Source organism: Gopherus flavomarginatus, chromosome 20 (genome assembly GCF_025201925.1).
Source record: "Gopherus flavomarginatus isolate rGopFla2 chromosome 20, rGopFla2.mat.asm, whole genome shotgun sequence".
Lineage (NCBI taxonomy): Eukaryota > Metazoa > Chordata > Testudines > Testudinidae > Gopherus > Gopherus flavomarginatus.
In genome coordinates this window covers 6,435,447-6,456,860 of record NC_066636.1, presented here as the reverse complement: position 1 = coordinate 6,456,860, position 21,414 = coordinate 6,435,447, and the positions used below count along the sequence as shown (strand labels likewise).

At 58.9% G+C, this 21,414-nt stretch overlaps 1 protein-coding gene across 1 annotated transcript; it reads right to left on the bottom strand.

Moving 5' to 3' along the window:
• NPHS1 (NPHS1 adhesion molecule, nephrin) lies at positions 1-19,906 on the bottom strand. The gene is made up of 29 exons (XM_050929800.1): positions 19,790-19,906; positions 18,861-19,055; positions 18,453-18,575; positions 18,222-18,353; positions 17,537-17,618; positions 16,901-17,004; positions 12,570-12,691; positions 11,839-12,010; positions 10,425-10,582; positions 9,930-10,071; positions 9,354-9,478; positions 8,924-9,092; positions 8,503-8,632; positions 8,193-8,365; positions 7,597-7,737; positions 7,193-7,333; positions 6,999-7,120; positions 6,056-6,227; positions 5,468-5,624; positions 3,812-3,963; positions 3,562-3,673; positions 2,868-3,040; positions 2,595-2,645; positions 2,290-2,406; positions 2,145-2,169; positions 1,864-1,969; positions 652-760; positions 321-490; positions 1-162 (listed from the first exon to the last, which is right to left on the bottom strand). Exons 1-29 carry the CDS (start codon positions 19,848-19,850, stop codon positions 28-30), a joined length of 3,771 nt encoding a protein of 1,256 aa, XP_050785757.1. The 5' UTR covers positions 19,851-19,906; the 3' UTR covers positions 1-27.
• Between the last annotated feature and the right edge of the window lie 1,508 nt (positions 19,907-21,414).

The following is a 21,414-nucleotide window of genomic DNA, read 5'->3' as shown; positions in this document are numbered from 1 at the left end:
GACACCAGGCCCCCAGCCTAGGCCCCCTCACACCAGCTCCCCCCTTAGTTCAAAGGGCAGCCCCTCATCTGCCCCAGGGCATGGGGTATCTGCCACTTGGTCGTAGATCCTCAGGGGTTCCTCAGAGCCAGCCAGGGACCAGCCCCTCCATGGATATGTGCCCTGGGAAGAGAGAGAGCTTGTCATGCCAATCCCTTGCTGAGCCAGGCAGGGAACCCAGGAGTCCTGACTCCTTGCTCTGACCACTACACACCACTCCCCTCCCTGAAGCAGCGTCAGAACCCAGAAGTCCTGTTGAAGCTGGGCGGACGGCCACTCACCACATCATCCTGGCAGGGTAGTGCCCCTGGGGACAGTGGGGCAGCAGCTCGCAGGTGTAGTGCCCCCAGTTCCTCATAGACCCCAGGCTCCATCACATCCTCGTATTCATGGGGACCCAAGGGGCTGAGCCAGCGTGCAGGGAACCCAGAGTCCGGAATGGCAGAAGGACCTGTGGGTGGATCACAGCAAAGGACTACGGAGCCTTTCCCCTCTAGGAGGTGCTGGATCTGATTCAGCCCCAGGGTGGGGACTCCCAGACTTGGGGGGCAGGGAATGGGGCAGGGATGCTGTCCCCTCTAGGGGGCACCAGTTCTGACACCTCACACCCACCTGTGGTGCTGGCATCTGTCTCCCCCTCGGCTCTTTCGGGGTGTGGGGGCAGCTGGGGTTGATACTCACGGCTGGGCACGTATCTTGCCAGGATGCCCATGGAACTGCCCTACAGGGGAGCCACAAAGAGACCCTGTCACATGCTAAGGGAACACTAGCCCCTAAAAAGAGAACCCAGGAGTTCTGGCTCCCACATCCCCTTCTATGACTGCCTGACCCTGCTCCTTTTCTGCTAGTGCACGTGCCCCGTAACCCCCAACCCTGGCATCTTTCCTTCCCCGCCAGGCCAGACCCAACCCTCACCTGTCAGCTGAGCCCCCCTGCAGCACAGCCCCCTGCTGAGCCCCCTACCCTGCTCCCCACAGCACAGCTCCCTGCTGAGCCCTGCTCCCCACAGCACAGCTCCCTGCTGAGCCCCCCACCTTGCTCCCCGCAGCACTGCACCCCCTGCTGAGCCCTGCTCCCCACAGCACAGCTCCCTGCTGAGCCCCCCACCGTACTACCCGCACCACAGCACCCCCTGCTGAGCCCTGCTCCCCACAGCACAGTGCCCCCTGCTGAGCCCCCCACCCTGCTCCCTGCAGCACAGCACACCATGATAAGCCCCCTGCTGAGCCCCACACCCGGCTCCCTGCAGCACAGCGCCCCCTACTGAGCCCCCCTGCTCCCTGCAGCACAGTGCCCCCTGTTGAGCCCCCCACCGCTCCCTGCAGCACAGCACCTCCTACTGAGCCCCTGCCCTGCCCCCTGCTGAGCCCCCCATCCTGCTCCCAGCAGCACAGCCCCCTGCTGAGCCCGTGCCCAGTGCCACCTGCTGAGCCCCCACCCTCGTCCCTGCAGCCCAGCACCCCCTGCTGAGCACCTGCCCTGCTCCCCGCAGCCCAGCACCCCCTGTTGAGCCCTCCCACCATGCTCCCCGCAGCCCAGCACCCCCTGCTGAGCCCCCACCCTGCTCCCTGCAGCCCAGCACCCCCTGCTAAGCCCCCTGCTGAGCCCTCCCGTCATGCTCCCCACAGCACAGCGCCCCCTGCTGAATCCCTGCCCTGCTCCCTGCAGCACAGCGCCCTCTGCTGAGGTCCCTCCAGCACAACACCGCATACTGAGCCCCTACCCCTGCTAAGTCCCTCGACCTGCCTCCGCAGCATGCCCCACTCCCAGCAGCACGACGCTCCTGCTGATCTCCCCACCCGCCCCACTCCCTCATCCTCTCACCCCAGAGGATGCACTCCTTTCTGAGTAACTGTCCAGGAGTGTCTGCCATGCTGCTGGATTCACTGCTTCCCCCAAGTTGTAGTCATTCCCAGCACTGGGCTTCCTCCTGAAAGGCAAAGGGTGGGAGCAAGGATGCCTAGATCCTCTCCCCAGCTCTGGAAGAGGAAGGGGGGGGTCTAGCGGTGGGAGCTGGGAGGGCCGTGTGTCTGTGTTAGGGTGTCATAGTGTGACAGGATGCACAGAACTGCCTGCCCCTCATGTGCCCTGCCCCTGACACTCACCTCTCCTTCGCCTCCTCCCGGACACCTGCAGTCAGAACCAGAAAACAGCAAGGATCAGCCCAGGTTGGGCCTCATTGAGGGGAGACTGTTTGGTGCTGTGAGCTTCCCCAGGGCAGTGCCCTGGTCCAGGGGAGAGGGGAATTACCTGCCCAGGTCTGGTGCCGTCTGAACAGGCAGGTGAGGAGAGTAGCATTAGAGAGCAGCAGCAAGGCCCCCAGTGCACTCAGTCCCCCAGTGAGGGCCGGGGGCCACGACAGGGCTTCTGGGAAAGCAAAGGAAAGTGTCACAGAGCGGCCAGGAGCCAGCATCCGCCAGAGGGGAAACACCTGGCGTCCCATTTGCCACCCCCTGAGCCAGCCTGTCCCTCACTCTGAGCACCAGACCCCACTCCCCTCCCAGAGCTGTGACAGAACCCGGGAGTCTGGGCTCTCCACCCCTTCCAGTACCCACCTGTTTTCGGCACTTCAGGCTCCACAACTGGCGGCTCCTCTAAGGGCAGCTCTGAAACGACATCAACTCCGTCAGGGTCGAAACCCACAGACACACCCCCACCAGCTGAGCCCCCACCTCTGCACAGCATGACTGCCTCCATCTCAGCACACCCCCTGCCCATTCCAGCACAGGGCCCCTACTGTACCTGCTGCCACCACACGGTGCCCCCTTCTGGGACTCCCATTCCCCTAGCCTGGCACCCCCTGCCTCCCCCAGCAAGGCACCCCCTACCTGCGGTGGTGATGGTGATGCTGGGGCCCTGGGTGCTCTCCCCCAGGGTGTTGTAGGCACTGACACCAATACTGTAGGGGGTGGCTGGGCTCAGCCCCGTCAGGGTGAATGTGGGGGTCTGGGCGGGGAACACATCCATGTACAGGGCACCGGGGGTGCCTGGCCAGCGATACCTGAGGGACACAGGTGGTGAGGCACCCCAGACCCTGGGGGGGGGAGGCACCTCATCCATCCCCACCCAATGGCTCCATCCATGCCAGCCCTCCTAGCTCTGAGCCTCCCAGCCCCTCTTCCTCCCCCACCCATGCCAGTCCCTAGCTATAAGCCCCGCTATCCCTGCCCCCAGCCCTGTCATCCTCCCACACCCACACCAGCCCCCTAGCTCTGAGCCCCACTGTCCCTGGCCCCTTCCTCCTCCCCTCACCCATGCCAGCCCCCCAGCTCTGAGCCTCCCCAGCCCCTCCTCTTCAGCCCTGAGCCCCCTAGCTTCCTCCTCCTCCCCGACCCACACCAGCTTCCCAGCTGTGAGCCCCACTGTCCCCACCCTCCTCCTCCTCCCCCCACCCATGCCAGCCCCCCAGCTCTGAGTCCCACTGTTCCCACCCCACAACCCCCTCTTCATCCTCCTACTGCCCATCCAGAGTCCTCTCCAACCCCATCCTTGCCTCCTCCACCCCACACCACTGCTCCCCACCTGATGCGGAATCTCTGGGGCAGCCCCCCATCAAATCCAGGGATCCACTCCAGGGTGGCTGAATTGTGGGTGACACTCACGACCTTCAACCCCGTGGGGGGGTCAGGGGGGCCTGCAGAGGCAGGAGAAAAAGAGAGAGAGAGATCACCCTGCTCTGCCGGTGCCCCTCATTCCTGATCTGCAGCCTCTGCTAGCCCAGCCCTGGCCTCCCTCCCCCGCATGCCTGACCCACAGCCCTCCCGGGCCGTACTTGTGCTGAGCAGCTGGATGTCCAGTTTGTCCGTGCCCAGTGCGTTGCTGGCACGGCAAGTGAAGGTGGCGTAGTCGTGCATGGCGCTGACATTGGAGATGGTCAGGGTGCTGCTGTGCCAGGCGCCCTCGTGCCACGTGCGCTCCGTGTACCTGGGGGTGGGGGTGGAACTGGGGTCAGCCCAGGCCCAGGTGCTGAATCAGAACAGGGCCGGGACTAGAATAAGGATTTGATCAGGACGGAGACTGGATGACAACCAGGAATCGCATCAGAAGCAGGATGGAAGCAGCAAACTCAAGGGGGGGGGGTAGGTCAGAGACCCCACTGGTAGTCTAAGGAGGAGGGGTTGTGGGGGGGCACTCACCAGGGTTGGGGTCTCACTGGTGTGCCCTTTGTCCATGCAATGAAGGGCACATTAGAATGAGGGTCTGCCTCTGCCAGTCATTACTGTGACAAAGCAGGAATTTTCTGTCACATATTTATGAAGCTGGTGCCTGCCTCAGTTTACCTTTCTGCTTCATGTCACTCTCCCAGGGGTGAAAAAGGGCTAACACGCTGGTCTTGGAGCAGCATCGGAGGCATGGGGTGTGTGTGTCCCAGAGCTGGCTGGGGAGGGTAAAGGACTGGCTGGAACCGACCCGGTTCCCCAGAAGCTCGTTATCGTCAAGTGACCCTAGTGGTGAAATCTGGGACCAGCAATTCTTAACAAAGAATCTTTTTCTCTGGCAGATTTTCGTTTTGATACTTTCGCCAGACAATCGCAATGTTTATTTTAAAGCATTTTTTCCCATTTTTATCAGCTGACGTTTTCACAGTTGTGGGAAATGATGGGGGGTGGGGGGAGAATCATGATTTGATGCCAGTAGCTGGTAAGATTCCAAAAGTGAAAGCTTGATTAACTGTGAAAACACAAATCGCCAAGGTCACCTGCCAAAATATGTTAAACAACTTGCTGAAAAGCAGCCTCTCCCAAGGTCTCAGCCAGCATCATTCATAAATTCCCGGGCATATTGCATTGGCCAGGGCGTGGGCAGTGAAATCGACAGTGATCAGCATTTAGGGATGAAAGTTGGATCCTTTCAGCCTTCTCCTGCCACTGGCAGGCGGCCCTAAATTCCAGCTGCTCAGGAAAGCGGTGCTCTGCAGTGGGGGAGTTTTTGTAATGGAGCCAATTGACAGGGTCCCTGGCGAGCTCCGGCTGGCAGAGGACATGGGTCTTGGGTGACCAGATGTCCCAGTACTAGGGGCTTTGTCTTATATATGCAACTATCCCCCCTGCCGCTCCGATTTTTCATGCTTCCTGTCTTGTCACCTGACGTGGGTCCTGGGGTCTGCAGGAGGCGGATGACTGTTCGCCAGATGCCTGGGATAAGGGCCAGCTTTTGGAGCAATGCCCACCTGTGCTCTGGCGCTGCCAGTGAGATGGAGCTGGAAAAGGACAGAGCCGGGCAGGAGCAGTGCAGGGTTGGCTGGGTCTTTGACTTTGCTTCTCTATGCCAAGCTCAGGGCTTCCCAGTGCCTGTGTGCCAGGGACTAATCAACCCCGGCCAGCTTGACCAAGGCCCTGGGGAGTCTCTGCCCATATTGGCGGGGTTGCACGGGTCTGTGGGGTTTCATGTCCCCTCCTCTCCTCACACATGCTGGGCCCCCTCCTACCTGGGGTTGTCAGGGTGCAGGGCTGCTCCGTTCTTTTCCCAGCTGAATTTCACGCTGGGGACCCCCTGGGCACGGCACTGCAGGGTGGCAGGCGAGCTCCCGTCCCCGGGCATGGCCACCTTCCCCAGCCCCATGCCCTTTTCAATCTCTGGCTTGACTGCAGGGAGAGAGAGAGTGAATGGTAGTCTGGGAATCGGGGTGGGGGAAGAGTTGGGAGGGCCTTGGAGGGCCAGGGAAGTCCCTGGGGAGGGGGATGTTCTGTGGGGGGGTCCCCGAGGCTTCAAGGGGTTCCCCAAGGGAGGGGGTTTGAAGGAGGGACGGAAGAGATCAGAGGGGGTGGGCAAAGGTCACATCAAGGGGTGCTGGGTTCTGGTTTGTTCTCGGGGGGGTCCCTGGAGAGGGGGTTATAAGGTGGGGGGGCACAAGAGAGGCTGGGGGGGTCCCCGGGATGGAGAAGCAGTGCATGTGGTGGATCCTCAAGGTGGGGTAGGGGCAGAGGGTGGGGAGATCTCTGAGCTGGGGGACCAGTGAGTCAAAGGCCCTGGGAGTGGGGGTTTCTGGGGGGGGGGGTCTGCATGGGGCACCCACAGCGCACGATGAGGCGGGCGCTGCCCCGGGCTGGGGGGGGCAGCCCGTTGTCCACGCGGCACTCATAGAGCCCGGCCTGTGCCTGCCGGGCCCCCCGGATCCGCAGCCGCCCCACAGCCCCCGAGGCCTCCGGCTCCAGCTCCAGCTCCTCCAGGCTGCGCTCCTCTGCCCCCTGTGGGAAAGCCAGGGTCAGCAGGCACAGGCGGGGAAGACAAACCAGGCAGGGCAAAGGTCAGAGGGGTCAAAGGTTACCACAGAGATGACAAAGGTCAGAGGGGGCAAAGATCTTCCTGATATTTGCATGGCTCAAAGGCCGCATTGGGGAGGTCAGCAGTTGGATGGGACATGGCAAATGTTAAAGGTTAGAGAAAAATGAAAGCTCAGTAGCGGGTCAAAGGTCACAGGTCATGGAAGGGAAGGTGCAAAGGTCATGGGGCAAAGGGTAGATCCGGGTAAATGAGGGTCAAAGGTGTCAAAAGAAATAAAAAAGGCCAGTGAGGGACAAGGATCACATAAGACACATCAGAATTCTGTGCAGAGATCAAATAGGAGAGGGCAAAGGTCAGAGTGGAGACAAAGGTTGCCACCGGGGCAAAGGTCACCCACATAACTGCATGGGTCCAAAGACACCTTGGGGAGGTCAATGGCTAGATGGGTGACAGCAAACCTTAAAGTTTGGAGAGAGGGGTCAGAGGGCACAGGTCAGGGACGGGAAAGTGCAAAGGTCACAAATCAGAGGGCAAGGGGCAGACCTGTGTACGTGAGGGTCAAAGGTCAGAGACCATAAGCTAAATTAAAAGGTCAGAGGAGACAAAGGTCATATAAGAGATGTCAAGGGTCAGAGGTCAGGAGATGGCAAACGTCAGATGGGGCAGCCAGGTGGCAAAGGTCACAGGTGGCTTATGCCCCTTTGAGAGATGCTGCCAGAGCAGCCCCCCCTTACCAGCCACGTCCACTGGAACATGCCCGCAGGGATGGGGTTGGCATCAGCTATGCATACAAGCTCAGCTGTGGCGCCCAGGTCCACATAGACGGGGTCCCCCAGGCTGCGGATGGAGGGGGCATCTGGGGGGCAGAGAGAGGGCAGGGGTTAGAAGGGGGCACTGAGGTCAGGGGGCAGCGGGGGGTGGAACTCACAGTGCACGTCCAGGTGGAGGTGGGTCTCGTTCCGCCCCTCAGGGTTCTGGCACCGTGCCCGGTACTGACCCATATCGGCCCGGCTCAGGTTCCAGATGGCCAGGCTGCCCCCTGCTAGCAGGTGGTGCCGGGGGGACCCCTCTGTGAGAGAGACAGAGAGAGGAGTGATGCAGGGACGCTATGCCCAGCTTGGGCAGGGACAGCGCCCTCCCAGAGCCTCCCCCACACCTGGTCTCAGCGCCTCCCCTGCACCACACACCTGGTTTCAGTGCCCCCCCACCCACCCACACCTGGTTCAGTGCCTCCCCCCACACACACCTGGTCTCAGCGCCCCCCCCACACACACACACCTGGTCTCTGCACCCCCCACACACACCTCATCTCAGCACTCCCCCACCACACACCTGGTTTCAGCACCTCCCCACGGAAGCTCCAGCTGCAGCTCAATTTGGGGGGGTTGGCGGAGACGTGCAGGGGCAGCTCCACGGCTCCGTGTTCCACACCCTGGGCCACGGCCGGCTGTTTTGACGAGAACTCGGGGGGATCTGGGGCCACACGGGGCAGCAGCAACTGAGACCCCGCCCTGCTCAGTGCCCCCTGCCCTGCTCCCTGCAGCACAGTGCCCCCTGCTGACCCCTGCCGCTGTCTGCTCCCTGCAGCCTGTAGCCCCCTGCTTAGCCTCTGGCCCCTCCCTGCATCACAGTTTCCCACTGCTGAGCCCTCCACCTGCTCCCTGCAGCACAATACCCCCTGTCAAGTCCCCACACCACTGCCCACAGCACCGCGTCCCTGCTGAGCCCCCACCTGCTCCCTGCACACAGCGCCCCCAGCTAAGCCCCTGCCCTGATACCTGCAACACAGCGCCCCCTGCTGAGCCCCCTACTCCCTGCAGCACAGAGAGTCTCCACCCCACTCCCCGCAGCATGGCACCCCCTGCTGAGCCCCTGCCCTGCTTCCCGCAGCGCGGTGCGCCCTATCCCCAGGCAGGGAAAGCTCTCACACAGGATGTTGAGCTTGTAGAAGGTGTTGACAGCCTCAGCCAGGATGGAGCTGTAGGCCTGGCATGTCACCCGCAGCCCATTGTCAGAGGATGACACTACCAGGGTCACCTTCCCCGAGGTGGAGAGACCCCCGAACTCTGCCGGCTTCTGGCCCAGATCCGCACCCTTCAGCCTGAAAGAGCAGCACAAGATGGGACAGCAGGGGGCTGTGGGTCAGGAGTGAGGGGCACCAGCAGAGCCAGGTAGGGAGAGCCCAGGACTTGGACAGCAGGGGGCTGTGGATCAGGAGTGAGGGGCACCCTCTCTTACTTCTCTGCGTCCTTGAACCAGGCCAGGGTGGCAAAGGGGTTGCTGCTGCCGGTGACGCAGGTCAGGGTCAGTGTCTGGCCACGTCGCACCTCCTTGGCCATGGTCGTGATCTTCACATCTATGGGGGGGACTGGGTGTGGGGGGTGGGAGCAAAGGGGCAGAACTGAGACTGGTGTAGGGTGACCAGATGTCCTGATTTTATAGGGACAGTCCCAATTTTTGGGTCTTTTTCTTATATAGGCTCCTATTACCTCCCACCCCCGTCCCGATTTTTCACACTTGCTGTCTGGTCACCCTAGACTGGTGCGTTGCTGTCACCACCCAATGGGGGTGCTGTGCCCTTAAGGGGTGGGTTTACTTGACTCCGCCTTGTGTACACACCGCCCCTCTCCTCCCCCCACCCCAAGGGCCAAGGACGCACACTGGACGTGGAGGCGGGTCTGGGCTGTGAGTGCCGGGCTCTTGCCGCCATTGGAGGCGTTGCAGCGGTAGATGGCCAGGTTGTCGCTGGGGCTGGTGGTCAGGATCAGCTCTTTGGAGACGATCTTGCCAGAGGCCACCTGGGTCCCCTCCTTGAGGGACTTGGTGTCCTGTCGGGAGAGAGCCCAGAGCCCAGTGAGTGACGCACAGATGCAGCCACCTCTGGAGCGGGGCAGCTGGGAAACAGCCGCATATAACACCCCATGGGTAGGGCTCTGGGCTAGGTTGGAGCTCATTCCAAAGGGAGACTGCCCCCCACTGAGCCTCCACCCCATTGCCTGCACTATAGTGCTACAGCTGAGCTCCCCGCTCCACTCCTCGCAGCACAGTACCCCCTGCTGAGCCCCCCATGGCCTGTGCCCCCCCATGACCTTGATCCAGACGAGGCGGGGGGCCGGGTTTCCCCCACTGGCAAAGCAGGTCAGCCTGACCTTAGTGCCAGCCCGGAATCGGCTGTCAGGGGGCGGGGCCTCAATCCAAACCTTCTGGGGTGGGTCTAGGGATGGGGAACAAAAAGAGGGTTAATGTCAATCAACTCCTGTGTTGCCATGACAACCTGTGTCAGCTCCCCCGTCCCCAACAGCATCACAGGGGGTGCAGCCCCCCCTTCCCCAGGGCCCCTCTCCACCTGTAGATCTGGCCATGTGTCCCAGGCAGGGGTGAGATGGGACTGGGCCGCTGGTGGGTGGGAATTCCACATAGGTGGGGACTTGAGGGGGTCTTGTCTCCACAGGGGCGTTTCTACACCTCCAGTCCTCCACTTCGTCTGCCCCCAGCACCCTTTGCTCTCACTCCAGCCCCACCCCACTATCCCCCCCCACTGCCCCCTCATCCCTCCCTGCCCCCTCCCCTTCCTCCAGCCCTCCTCCTACCCCGCTCCACCCTGCCTCGCAGCCTGCCCAGCCCCACCACCCATTGGCACCCCCCTGCCCTGGGTGGGGGCTCACACTGCACACTGAGGAGCAGGCTGGTGCTGCGGGTGAAAAGCATGACCTCATTGAAGGCCTCGCAGGTGAGGGGCAGCTCGTTCTCTTCGCGCCGGGCCATGTGTGTCAGGTTGGAGACGGTCACTGTCCCGCCGTGCGCTGCCTGCGGGAGAGAACCCGGCACCCAGCCCCTGCTCCTGGAGCCTGGCGGGCTTGGGGGCAGGAAATGGGGCCCAGGGCCTGTTTCTTCCAGGGGGCACCAGCCCTGATCTGTCCTAGGGGGACTGGCTGGCGTAGGGGGCAGGGACAGTGACCATCACTATTGTTATGCAGAGAGGGAAACTGAATTACCCATAATGGGAGGAGCTTATTGAAATTTACAAAAGATTCAGGGAGAGAACCCAGGAGTCCTGGCTCCCAGCCCCTCTCAGTTTCCCCTGGCTCAATGTCTCCCCCTGTGGTGGCCGCTGGGGCAGCAGGTGGGGCAGCTCTGGGCGGCTGTGGCTGGGGACTGACCTCAGTGATGGTGACCTCGGTGGTGGTGAGCTCCCGCCACCCCAGCCACCAGCGCAGCTGCACCGGGGGGTTGCTGGGGGTGGTGGAGCAGGACAGCGAGATCGGCTTGTTCTCCGGTGTGCTGCTGGAGCCCAGGATGGAAACCTCTGTGGGGAGAACTGGGGAGGGGGAGAGACCTCAGAACTGCAGACCCAGCCACTGCCAGGGGAGCAGGTTTGGAGGGAGCTCCCTACTCCCAGCTACTCCAGCCTGACCCAGCCTCATCGACCAGGGGACGCTGTGGGGGGCAGTCACAGACCACACACAGGGTGACGCTGGGCAGCAGGGGTCTGGGGGGAGCAGGGCACTGGTGGGTTAAAGCCGGGAGGCAGTCCAGAGGCGCTGGGGGTCACAGGGTGCTGGGGGGCTGGGGGTGGGGCACTCACAGACCACACGCAGAATGACACTGGCCAGCAGGGAGTGCTGGGGGGCACAGGGTGCTGGGGGGGGCACCCACAGACCACACACAGAATGATGCTGGCCAGCAGGGAGTGCTGGGGGGCACAGGGTGCTGGGGGGCTGGGGGTGGGGCACTCACAGACCACACGCAGGGTGACACTGGCCAGCAGGGAGTGCTGGGGGCACAGGGTGCTGGGGGGCTGGGGGTGGGGCACTCACAGACCACACACAGGGTGACGCTGGCCAGCAGGGGTCTGGGGGGAGCAGGGCACTGGTGGGTTAAAGCCGGGAGGCAGTCCAGAGGCGCTGGGGGGCGCAGGGTGTTGGGGGGGGGCATTCACAGACCACACGCAGAATGACACTGGCCAGCAGGGAGTGCTGGGGGCACAGGGTGCTGGGGGGATGGAAACGGCACTCACAGACCACACGCAGGGTGACACTGGCCAGCAGGGAGTGCTGGGGGCACAGGGTGCTGGGGGGCTGGGGGTGAGGCACTCACAGACCACACGCAGGGTGACACTGGCCAGCAGGGAGTGCTGGGGGCACAGGGTGCTGGGGGGCTGGGGGTGGGGCACTCACAGACCACACGCAGGGTGACACTGGCCAGCAGGGAGTGCTGGGGGCACAGGGTGCTGGGGGGCTGGGGGGGGCACTCACAGAGCACACGCAGGGTGACACTGTCCAGCAGGGAGTGCTGGGGGGCACAGGGTGCTGGGGGGATGGAAGTGGCACTCACAGACCACACGCAGAATGACACTGGCCAGCAGGGAGTGCTGGGGGCACAGGGTGCTGGGGGGCTGGGGGTGGGGCACTCACAGACCACACGCAGGGTGACACTGGCCAGCAGGGAGTGCTGGGGGCACAGGGTGCTGGGGGGCTGGGGGTGGGGCACTCACAGACCACACGCAGAATGACACTGGCCAGCAGGGAGTGCTGGGGGTCACAGGGTGCCGGGGGGGATGGAAGCGACACTCACAGACCACACGCAGGGTGACACTGGCCACCAGGGGCAGGGGCGACACCTGGTTCATGGCTTCACAGCGCAGCTGAGCCCCATTGTCCTGGGGTTTGATGCTGAGGGTCAGGAGGCTGCGGGAGGCGCGGCTGGCATCCTCTGTCTCCCAGCTGGTGGAAACCACGTTCCCGTTCTGCGGGGACATGGGCTAGCGTCCCCCACGGCTCTGCCGGTGCCCCTCACTCCTGACCCGCAGCCCTGTGCTAACACGCAGCCCTCGGCTCCCCCCACACAGCTCTGCTGGTGCCCCTCACTTCTGGCCTGCAGCCCCCTGCTAGCCCAGCCCTGGGTTCCCCCCCCCCCCCCACAGCGCTACCTGTGCCCTTCACTCTTGACCTGCAGCCCCTGCTAGCCCAGCCCTGGGCTCCCCCCCACAGCTCTGCCAGTGTCCCTCTCTCCTGACCTGCAGCCCCTGGTAGCCAAGCCCTGCCCCCACTAGCTCTGCTGGTGCCCCTCACTCACAACCCGCAGCCCCTGGTAGCCAAGCCCTGCCCCCACTAGCTCTGCTGGTGCCCCTCACTCACAACCCGCAGCCCCTCCTAGTCCAGCCCTGGGCTTTCCCCCACAGAGCTCTACCAGTGTTCCTCACTCCCGACCTGCAGACCCTGCTAGCCCAGCCCTGGGCTCCCCTGAGTTCTGCCAATGCCCCTCACTCCCGACCCACAACCACTGCTGTCCATTCTCCTTGTTACCTTTAGCCATTGCAGCGTGGCCAGTGGGTTCCCGCTCAGCGAGATGCAGGTGAGTTTCAGGGTCTCTCCAGCTTTGATTTCGGGGCGTTTGTATCCTTCAATGGTGGGTGGCTGAGGTGGGACTGGGGGCGAAGAGACAAGGACAGGTGGTGGGGGAACCCTGGTGCAGCCTGTGCTCAGGGGCACTCCCTTGTGGCACAACAGTGCCATGTCCTGCCACCAGGGTGAGGAGTCAGTCAGGCCAGCTGGGGGACTGGGAAGACAGGCATAGCTGGCCCCAGTCAGTTGGAGCTGAAATATGCTGCCCCCCACCCCGCTCCGGGGGCAGACAGATCTTGTAGCTGTGAGGGGTAGCAGTATGGTCATGGAGCTGACTCGGGGCATCGGACAGAAGAGAGGTAGTTGGGGGGGACAGAGAAGGGGATGGACCTGGACAGACAGACAAGGGGATGGGAAGGATGCCTGAAACATGCACAGTCCTCTCCCCACTGCAGGGCCCCCTCCATGGCCTGGGGCCTCCTGCAGCTGCTTGCTCATCAAGGTGCTTGGGGAGGGGAACAGCCCGGAGTGCTAGGTGTATAATTAAGCTGTTTAATGAGCTGCCTAATGACTCTCATGCTGGAGATGAGCGGATGTGGAATCACCCCCCCATCAAATAATCTCCCCCACCCCGTTTGCCAACTGGGGGGCAGAGCCCTATGCCTCTGGGTTTCCCCAGAGTAGGGTGGAGCAGGGAGAATTCTCCAGCCCCTCCAATCCCACACCAATGTATCCCCTGTTCCTCGAGCCAGCTAGAGACAGACCCTCCTAGCATCTCTGGCTCCTTGGTGCAGTACGGGTTAATGGTTAGGGTTTGGCATTCTATACCCATTTCATCTCTAGCACTCACAGGGTTAACAGTTCAGGGGTTGACTTATATACTCAAAATACAGCTCCTTGGTGCTCTCAGCATTACTTATTGAAGGGTCGACTTATATATGCCAGCTCTTCCCCTTCAGAACCTCAGTCTTCTAGGAGTTCATGGTTAAGGGGGTCGACTTATATAGGGAGTGAAGTTAATGGTGGTGGGGTGATGGTCACATCCTCAGCTTTGACTCTCCATTGCTTTAAGGAGTAACTGAGGATGGGTTGACTGAGACACAGGCCCCCAATTCCTCAGGGTTCTAGAGGTTAAGAGGTGAGGGTCCAGTTTATATACACTGCAGCTGACTCCTCATTCTCCTGAGAGTTGATCACAGAAAGGGCCAGCTTATAGATTCATAGACTCTAGGACTGGAAGGGACCTCGAGAGGTCATCGAGTCCAGTCCCCTGCCCTCATGGCAGGACCAAATACTGTCTAGACCATCCCTGATAGACATTTATCTAACCTACTCTTAAATATCTCCAGAGATGGAGATTCCACAACCTCCCTAGGCAATTTATTCCAGTGTTTAACTACCCTGACAGTTAGGAACTTTTTCCTAATGTCCAACCTAAATCTCCCTTGCTGCAGTTTAAGCCCATTGCTTCTTGTTCTATCATTAAAGGCTAAAGTGAACAAGTTTTCTCCCTCCTCCTGATGACACCCTTTTAGATACCTGAAAACTGCTATCACGTCCTGTCTCAGTCTTCTCTTTTCCAAACTAAATAAACCCAATTCTTTCGGCCTTCCTTCATAGGTCATGTTCTCAAGACCTTTAATCATTCTTGTTGCTCTTCTCTGGACCCTCTCCAATTTCTCCACATCTTTCTTGAAATGCGGTGCCCAGAACTGGACACAATACTCCAGTTGAGGCTTAACTAGCGCAGAGTAGAGCGGAAGAATGACTTCTTGTGTCTTGTTTACAACACACCTGTTAATGCATCCCAGAATCACGTTTGCTTTTTTTGCAACAGTATCACACTGTTGACTCATGTTTAGCTTGTGGTCCACTATGACCCCTAGATCTCTTTCTGCCGTACTCCTTCCTAGACAGTCTCTTCCCATTCTGTATGTGTGAAACTGATTGTTCCTTCCTAAGTGGAGCGCTTTGCATTTGTCTTTGTTAAACTCCATCCTGTTTACCTCAGACCATTTCTCCAATTTGTCCAGATCATTTTGAATTTTGACCCTGTCCTCCAAAGCAGTTGCAATCCCTCCCAGTTTGGTATCGTCTGCAAACTTAATAAGCATACTTTCTATGCCAACATCTAAGTCGTTGATGAAGATATTGAACAGAGCCGTCCCAAAACAGACCCCTGCGGAACCTCACTTGTTATACCTTTCCAGCAGGATTGGGAGCCATTAATAACTACTCTCTGAGTACGGTTATCCAGCCAGTTATGCACCCACCTTATAGTAGCCCCATCTAAATTGTATTTGCCTAGTTTATCGATAAGGATATCATGCGAGACCATATCCAATGCCTTACTAAAGTCTAGGTATACCACATCCACCGCTTCTCCTTTATCCACAAGACTCGTTATCCTATCAAAGAAAGCTATCAGATTGGTTTGACACGATTTGTTCTTTACAAATCCATGCTAGCTAGTCCCTATCACCTTACCACCTTCCAAGTGTTTGCAGATGATTTCTTTAATTACTTGCTCCATTATCCTCCCTGGCACAGAAGTTAAACTAACTGGTCTGTAGTTTCCTGGGTTGTTTTTATTTCCCTTTTTATAGATGGGCACTATATTTGCCCTTTTCCAGTCTTCTGGAATCTCTCCCGTCTCCCATGACTTTCCAAAGATAATAGCTAGAGGCTCAGATACCTCCTCTATTAGCTCCTTGAGTATTCTAGGATGCATTTCATCAGGCCCTGGTGACTTGCAGGCATCTAATTTTTCTAAGTGATTTTTAACTTGCTCTTTTTTTATTTTATCTTCTAAACCTACCCCCTTCCCATAAGCATTCACTATGTTAGACATTCCTTCAGACTTCTCAGTGAAGACCGAAACAAAGAAGTCATTAAGCATCTCTGCCATTTCCAAGTTTCTTGTTACTTTTTCTCCCTCCTCACTGAGCAGTGGGCCTATCCTGTCCTTGGTCTTCCTCTTGCTTCTAATGTATTGATAAAAAGTCTTCTTGTTTCCCTTTATTCCCATAGCTTTATTCCCATTTTGTGCCTTTGCCTTTCTAATATTGCCCCTGCATTCCTGTGTTATTTGCCTATATTCATCCTTTGTAATCTGACCTAGTTTCCATTTTTTATATGACTCCTTTTTATTTTGTAGGTCATGCAAGATCTCGTGGTTAAGCCAAGGTGGTCTTTTGCCACATTTTCTATCTTTCCTACCCAGCGGAATAGCTTGCTTTTGGGCCCTTAATAGTGTCCCTTTGAAAAACTGCCAACTCTCCTCAGTTGTTTTTCCCCTCAGTCTTGATTCCCATGGGACCTTACCTGTCAGCTCTCTGAGCTTACCAAAATCCGCCTTCCTGAAATCCATTGTCTCTATTTTGCTGTACTCCCTTCTACCCTTCCTTAGAATTGCAAACTCTATGATTTCATGATCACTTTCACCCAAGCTTCCTTCTACTTTCAAATTCTCAACGAGTTCCTCCCTATTTGTTAAAATCAAGTCTAGACCAGCTTCCCCCCAGTAGCTTTTTCAACCTTCTGAAATAAAAAGTTGTCTGCAATGCAGTCCGTGAAGGGATTCCACATCTTGTTCTGAGGGCTCAAAGTACATCCATGGGCCAACCTCAGCTCTTCAGAAAAACATTGCTGTAGGGATTACCAATGAGTCACCTCCTCAGAGCGCCACAGACTAATGGTTGAGGGGTCAACTGAAATACTAGACCCAACTCATCTTCCTCTCCTCTTTCAGTGATGGTTCCTTGTCTTCCAATCCCCATTGTTCTAACAGTTAAACACTGAAGGGCCAACTTATATACACAAGTCTTTGTAGCCTCATTGTCCGAAGGGTTAAACTTTGAGAGGGCGACTTATATACATGAGTCAACAGGAGTCTCCAGGACCTCATTGTTTTCAGGGTGAGCCATTGAGGGTTGATTTATATAAATGTCACCTCCTGATCTTTTCCTAAGGGTTAATGACTGAGGGGTCAATTTATATAGTCTCCTTGATGAGTTAATTGTGGTAAACAGAAAGCCTGCAAACAGGAAGCGCCAGAGGCAAACACTACAGCTGGGTGCAGGCTATGGAAGGGGAGACACCCAGGAGAGAAGAGGGTGAGGCTTATATTTTAAGTGGGGAGCCACTGAGTGTCAGCTGATAGGTGGAGCTGATGTACATGCAGGAGAATATGGCTGTGAGGATCTTTTTAACCCTTTCACTGGTGTCCCCAGCTGTGAATGAGTCCCCACAGAGATTGGAGGGACACCCAGGGCATGGTGGGCGTTACTCACACAAGATGTTCATGGTGAAGCCAGCCACAACAGAGGCCGAGATGGCCTCATTTGTGGCTGCACAGACCAGACGCTTCCCGTTGTCCAGGCTCTGTGGGGTGACCCTGGGGACAGAAGGGGAACGGGCTATACCAGCTAGCGCAGAGGTGGGCAAACTACGGCCCCCTCCCCTGCTGTCTCCCCTCCCCCGCAGCCTCAGTTTGCCCCGCCATCAACACTCTGGCCAGTCAGGGGACAAGGAACAGGGGGGTTGGATGGGTCAGGGGTTCTGAGGGAGGCAGTCAGGGGCTGGAAAGTGGGAGGGGGCGGATAGGGGGTGGGGGCCAGGCTGTTTGGGGAGGCACAGCCTTCCCTACCCGGCCCTCCATACAGTTTCACAATCCCAATGTGCCCCTCGGGCCAAAAAGTCTGCCCCTCCCCCTGAACTAGCGCCTACAAGGGGCTGCAGGTTGGGAGTGAGGGGCACCAGCAGAGCTGTAGAGGGCTCAGGTCTGCTAGTGGAAGCTGGGGAGGGAAGGGGGCACTGCGCTGGTGTGTGAAAGGGGGCACCTGGCTGGCAACCTCCTGGCTAAGTCAGGTCATCCCTGCTCCAACAGGGAAAGAGACCGGGGTGGGGGCATCCCTGGACCCTCTCACCTGAGCACGGCAACGGTGCTGGAGAGCTTCTTGCTGGACCCAGAGTGCACCTGGTGCGACACGTCAGGGAGGGGGCTGCCACCTGGGGGCGGGAGGGGTTGTGAGGGGAGGGGGGTTCCCAGCACTCCCACCCTGGCCAACATATCACAGCATTGCTGAGGGCAGCCCCACGGCCGTGTGTCCCGGGGAAGAGATGCCCAGATACCAGGGGGATGGGATGGGGTGATTGAGAGACACTCCACAGCCGTGCGCCCTGGGGGACAGGTGCCCAGATACCAGGGAGAGGGGCTGGATTAGATAGGGGGGTGTATATGGAAAAAGAAAGACCCTCTCACATTATAGTACAATATGGTGAGTGCTGGCCTCATATAATAGCCCAGTCTCCCCTCCCCGATCAGACCCAGGGGCCCCTCCAGCCCAGTCTCCCTCCCCAGTCAGACCCATCGGCCTCTCCAGCCCATCCCCTACTTGATCAGACCCATCGGCCCCTCCAGCCTATCCCCCCCCAATCAGACCCATGGGTCCCTCCAGCCCATCCCCCCACCAGATTAGACCCATGGGCCCCTCCAGCCCATCCCCCCCCAGATCAGACTCATGGGCCCCTCCAGCCCATCCCCCTCCCTGGATCAGACCCATGGGCCCCTCCAGCTCAGCTCCTCCAATCAGACCCATGGGGGGCACTCACCCTTGCTGAAGGAGATCTCTGCAGCCGGCTTGGCATCCCCGGCGCTGCAGGTCACCTTGTACTCCACACCGGCCACCCAGGTCACGGTGCTGTTGGCCTCATACTCCTTGAAGACGGGTGTCTTGGGAGGCACTGCAGGGGAGGGGAAAGGAGGAATGGCCCTGAAGAGTGACCCCTCCCCCAGCTCCCCAGAGCCAAGGCTACCCTCCCGCCCCCAGCCTGGCAGCTCACCCAGCACAGTGAGCAGCGCCGTGCGCGACACAATGCCTGGGCTCTCCTTGGAGCGCCCCGCCTGGCATTCGTAGTCCCCGTCATCTGCCAGCTGGCTGCCCACGATCCGCAGGTGGTGCTCCCCTGCTGGGCAGGACACAGAGGGAATGGTGAATCTATACGGCCCAGACGCCTGGGTTCTTTGCTGGCTCTGCTCCTACCTCCCAGCCCCGCTCTAGCGACTAGACCTCACTCCCCTCCTAGAGCCAGGGATAGAACCCAGGAGTCCTAGAACTGGGCCAATCAGGGCTCTCACACACACAGGTGTCCGCACAGCTGGTTCGCAGCCACAATGGCTGAACTAGGGGTGGGAGGAATAGACACACTTAGCCTCAGCTGGCTGTCTGGAGGCCAGACCAACCCACTCGCCTTTGCTGGGGTCTCCCGTCATACTGTAGCGGGGGAATCCAGGGATGTTTGTGTCTGGTCCTAGCAGCAACCCATCCTTCACCCACTGGATCACGCCTGAGGGATTGTCCACTACACACTGCAAGAGAGCCACAGCCCCTTCCAGGACTGTGATGTTATCTGGCTCCACTCTGAAAGCCTGCTGGGCGCTGGCCCCTGGGAGAGGAAAGAGGAGGGACTTAATTAACCTCTAATTTTTAAAGATCTCATGTCAAAATTGAATATTAATTAATTATTCCAGGAAATCACACACCAGAATCTCCCACTCTGGCCCACCTTCTCGCCTAAGCTCAGAAAGATACAATATGCTGAAGAACTATGTGACTTTAAATCCTTTGTTCTATTTTCATCCAACTTGGCCTGTTCTTTAGATCTTTCTGTGAACTCCAAAGTGAGCCAAAATTGAAAGAAATTGTCTCAGAGTTTCTCAATTGATTTACATGCAAAATTTCTGATGGGTTCATTGGTGGAAATACAGATGGAAATATCCATAAGTTTAAATCCCCTTATTCCATTTCTCATCTTTTTTGGCTTGTTGTTTAGGTACCAGTGAGAGCTCCAAAATAAGCCAAGTTGGAAGGAAATTGGTACAGGTGTTCTGGCATGACAGCTGGGCAAAAAAACCCTGACACTGATGACTTTTGGGGCTTGGGATCCTCTGGTTGTAACTCAGAAAAGCTCAGACAGATATGAATGAAACTTCACAAAAATTGTGACCTCTGGAGCGAGACCCATCATGGAAATATTCAGCCTGGCAGGATTTTGTTTGGGAGAGCTGTGAGCAATGGGGAACAGATGGCTGGGTGGCAGGGGAGAGTCGGTCCATGTCTGGCTCCTGGCACTACTTGGAGATGATCGTCTGCAGAGAACATCTGCGGAAGTTCTCTCACCTCTTGTGAAGGCACCAAGGAGAAGACAGAGGAACGTGGTAACTGGTCCCTTGGACACCATCCCCACCAGTGCTGCTGGGACAGGTTGGGAGGATAAACTGGGACCACAGTGGATGGTTGTGAATCTGAAATGCAGTTGGAGATATACTGAAATACATCTGTGTCCCATCTTCCCAGCCTGGCACTAGGGGGTGCTGCCCTTCATCACCCATCCATGCCCCATCTCCCCAGCCTAGTGCTAAGGGGTACTACCCTTCCTCCCCCGGCCATGTTCCTTCTCCCCAGGCTGGCTCTAAGGACCACTGCCCTTCATCCCCTGGGAAAGCCCCATCTCCCCACCTGGTGCTATGGGGCGCTGAACTTCATGCCTGGCTGTGCCCCTTCTCCCCAGCTTGGTGCTATGGGGCACTGCTCTTCATCTCCCAAGCCGTGCCCCATCTCACCAGCCTGGAACTAGGGGGCACTGCCCTTCATCCCCCTGGCTGTGCCCCATCTCCCCAGCCTGGCACTAGGGGGCACAACACTTCATCCCCTGGCTGTCCCCGATCTCACAAGCCTGGCACTAGGGGGCACTGCCCTTCATCCCCTGGCCATACCCCATCTCCCCACTCTGGCACTAGGAGGCGCTGCCGTTCACCCCCCTGGCCATGCCCCATCTCCCCTGCCTGGCACTAAGGGGCGCTGCCCTTCATCCCCCAGCTCTGCCCCATTTCCCCAGCATGGCACTAGGGGGCGCTGCCCTTCATCCCCCCCAGCTCTGCTCCATCTCCCCACCTGGCGCTAAATGGCACTGCTCTTCATCCCCCTGGCCATGGCCCATTTCCCCAGTATGGCATTAGGGGGCGCTGCCCTCCATCCCCCTGGCTGTGCCCCATATTCTCTGCCTGGCGATAGGGGGCTCTGTCCTTCTTCCCCCTCGCAGTACACCTCCCCTACATGGCACTAAGGGGCACTGCCCTTTATCCCTCAGCCGCGCCCAATCTTCCTCGCCTGGCTCTAGTCGGAGCTGCCCTTCATCCCTCTAGCCATGCCCCATGTCCCTGCCTGGCACTAGGGGGCGCTGCCCTTCATCCCCCTGGACGTACCTTATCTCCCCAGCATGGAGCCATTCTTCCCCCTGGCGATGCCCTGTATCCCCGCCTCGCACTAGGAGAGCTGCCTTTCACCCCCACTCCGGCCATGCCTCATCTCCCCACCCCTGGCCGTGCCCCTTCTCCCAACCCTGGCGCTAGGGAGCTCTGCCCTTTATCCCCCAGACCATGCCCCATCTCCCCTGCCTGGTGCTAGGGGGCACTGTCCTTCATCCCCCTGGTCGTGCCCCATCTCCCCTGCCTGGTGCTAGAGGGCGCTGCCCTTCATCCCCCTGGACGTACCTTATCTCCCCAGCATGGAGCCATTCTTCCCCCTGGTGATGCCCTGTATCCCCGCCTCGCACTAGGAGAGCTGCCTTTCACCACCATTCCGGCCATGTCTCATCTCCCCACCCCCTGGCCGTGCCCCTTCTCCCAACCCTGGCGCTAGGGAGCTCTGCCCTTTATCCCCCAGACCATGCCCCATCTCCCCTGCCTGGCGCTAGGGGGCACTGTCCTTCATCCCCCAGACCATGCCCCATCTCCCCTGCCTGG

Coding starts and splice junctions, on each gene's coding strand:
- NPHS1 (XM_050929800.1), bottom strand. CDS start 19,850: ATGGTGTCCAAGGGACCAGTTACCACGTTCCTCTGTCTTCTCCTTGGT. Junction 2,170..2,289: donor ACGGCACCAGACCTGGGCAG/GTAATTCCCCTC, acceptor TTCTGACTGCAG/GTGTCCGGGAGGAGGCGAAG. Junction 761..1,863: donor AAAGGAGTGCATCCTCTGGG/GTGAGAGGATGA, acceptor GCTCCCCTGTAG/GGCAGTTCCATGGGCATCCT.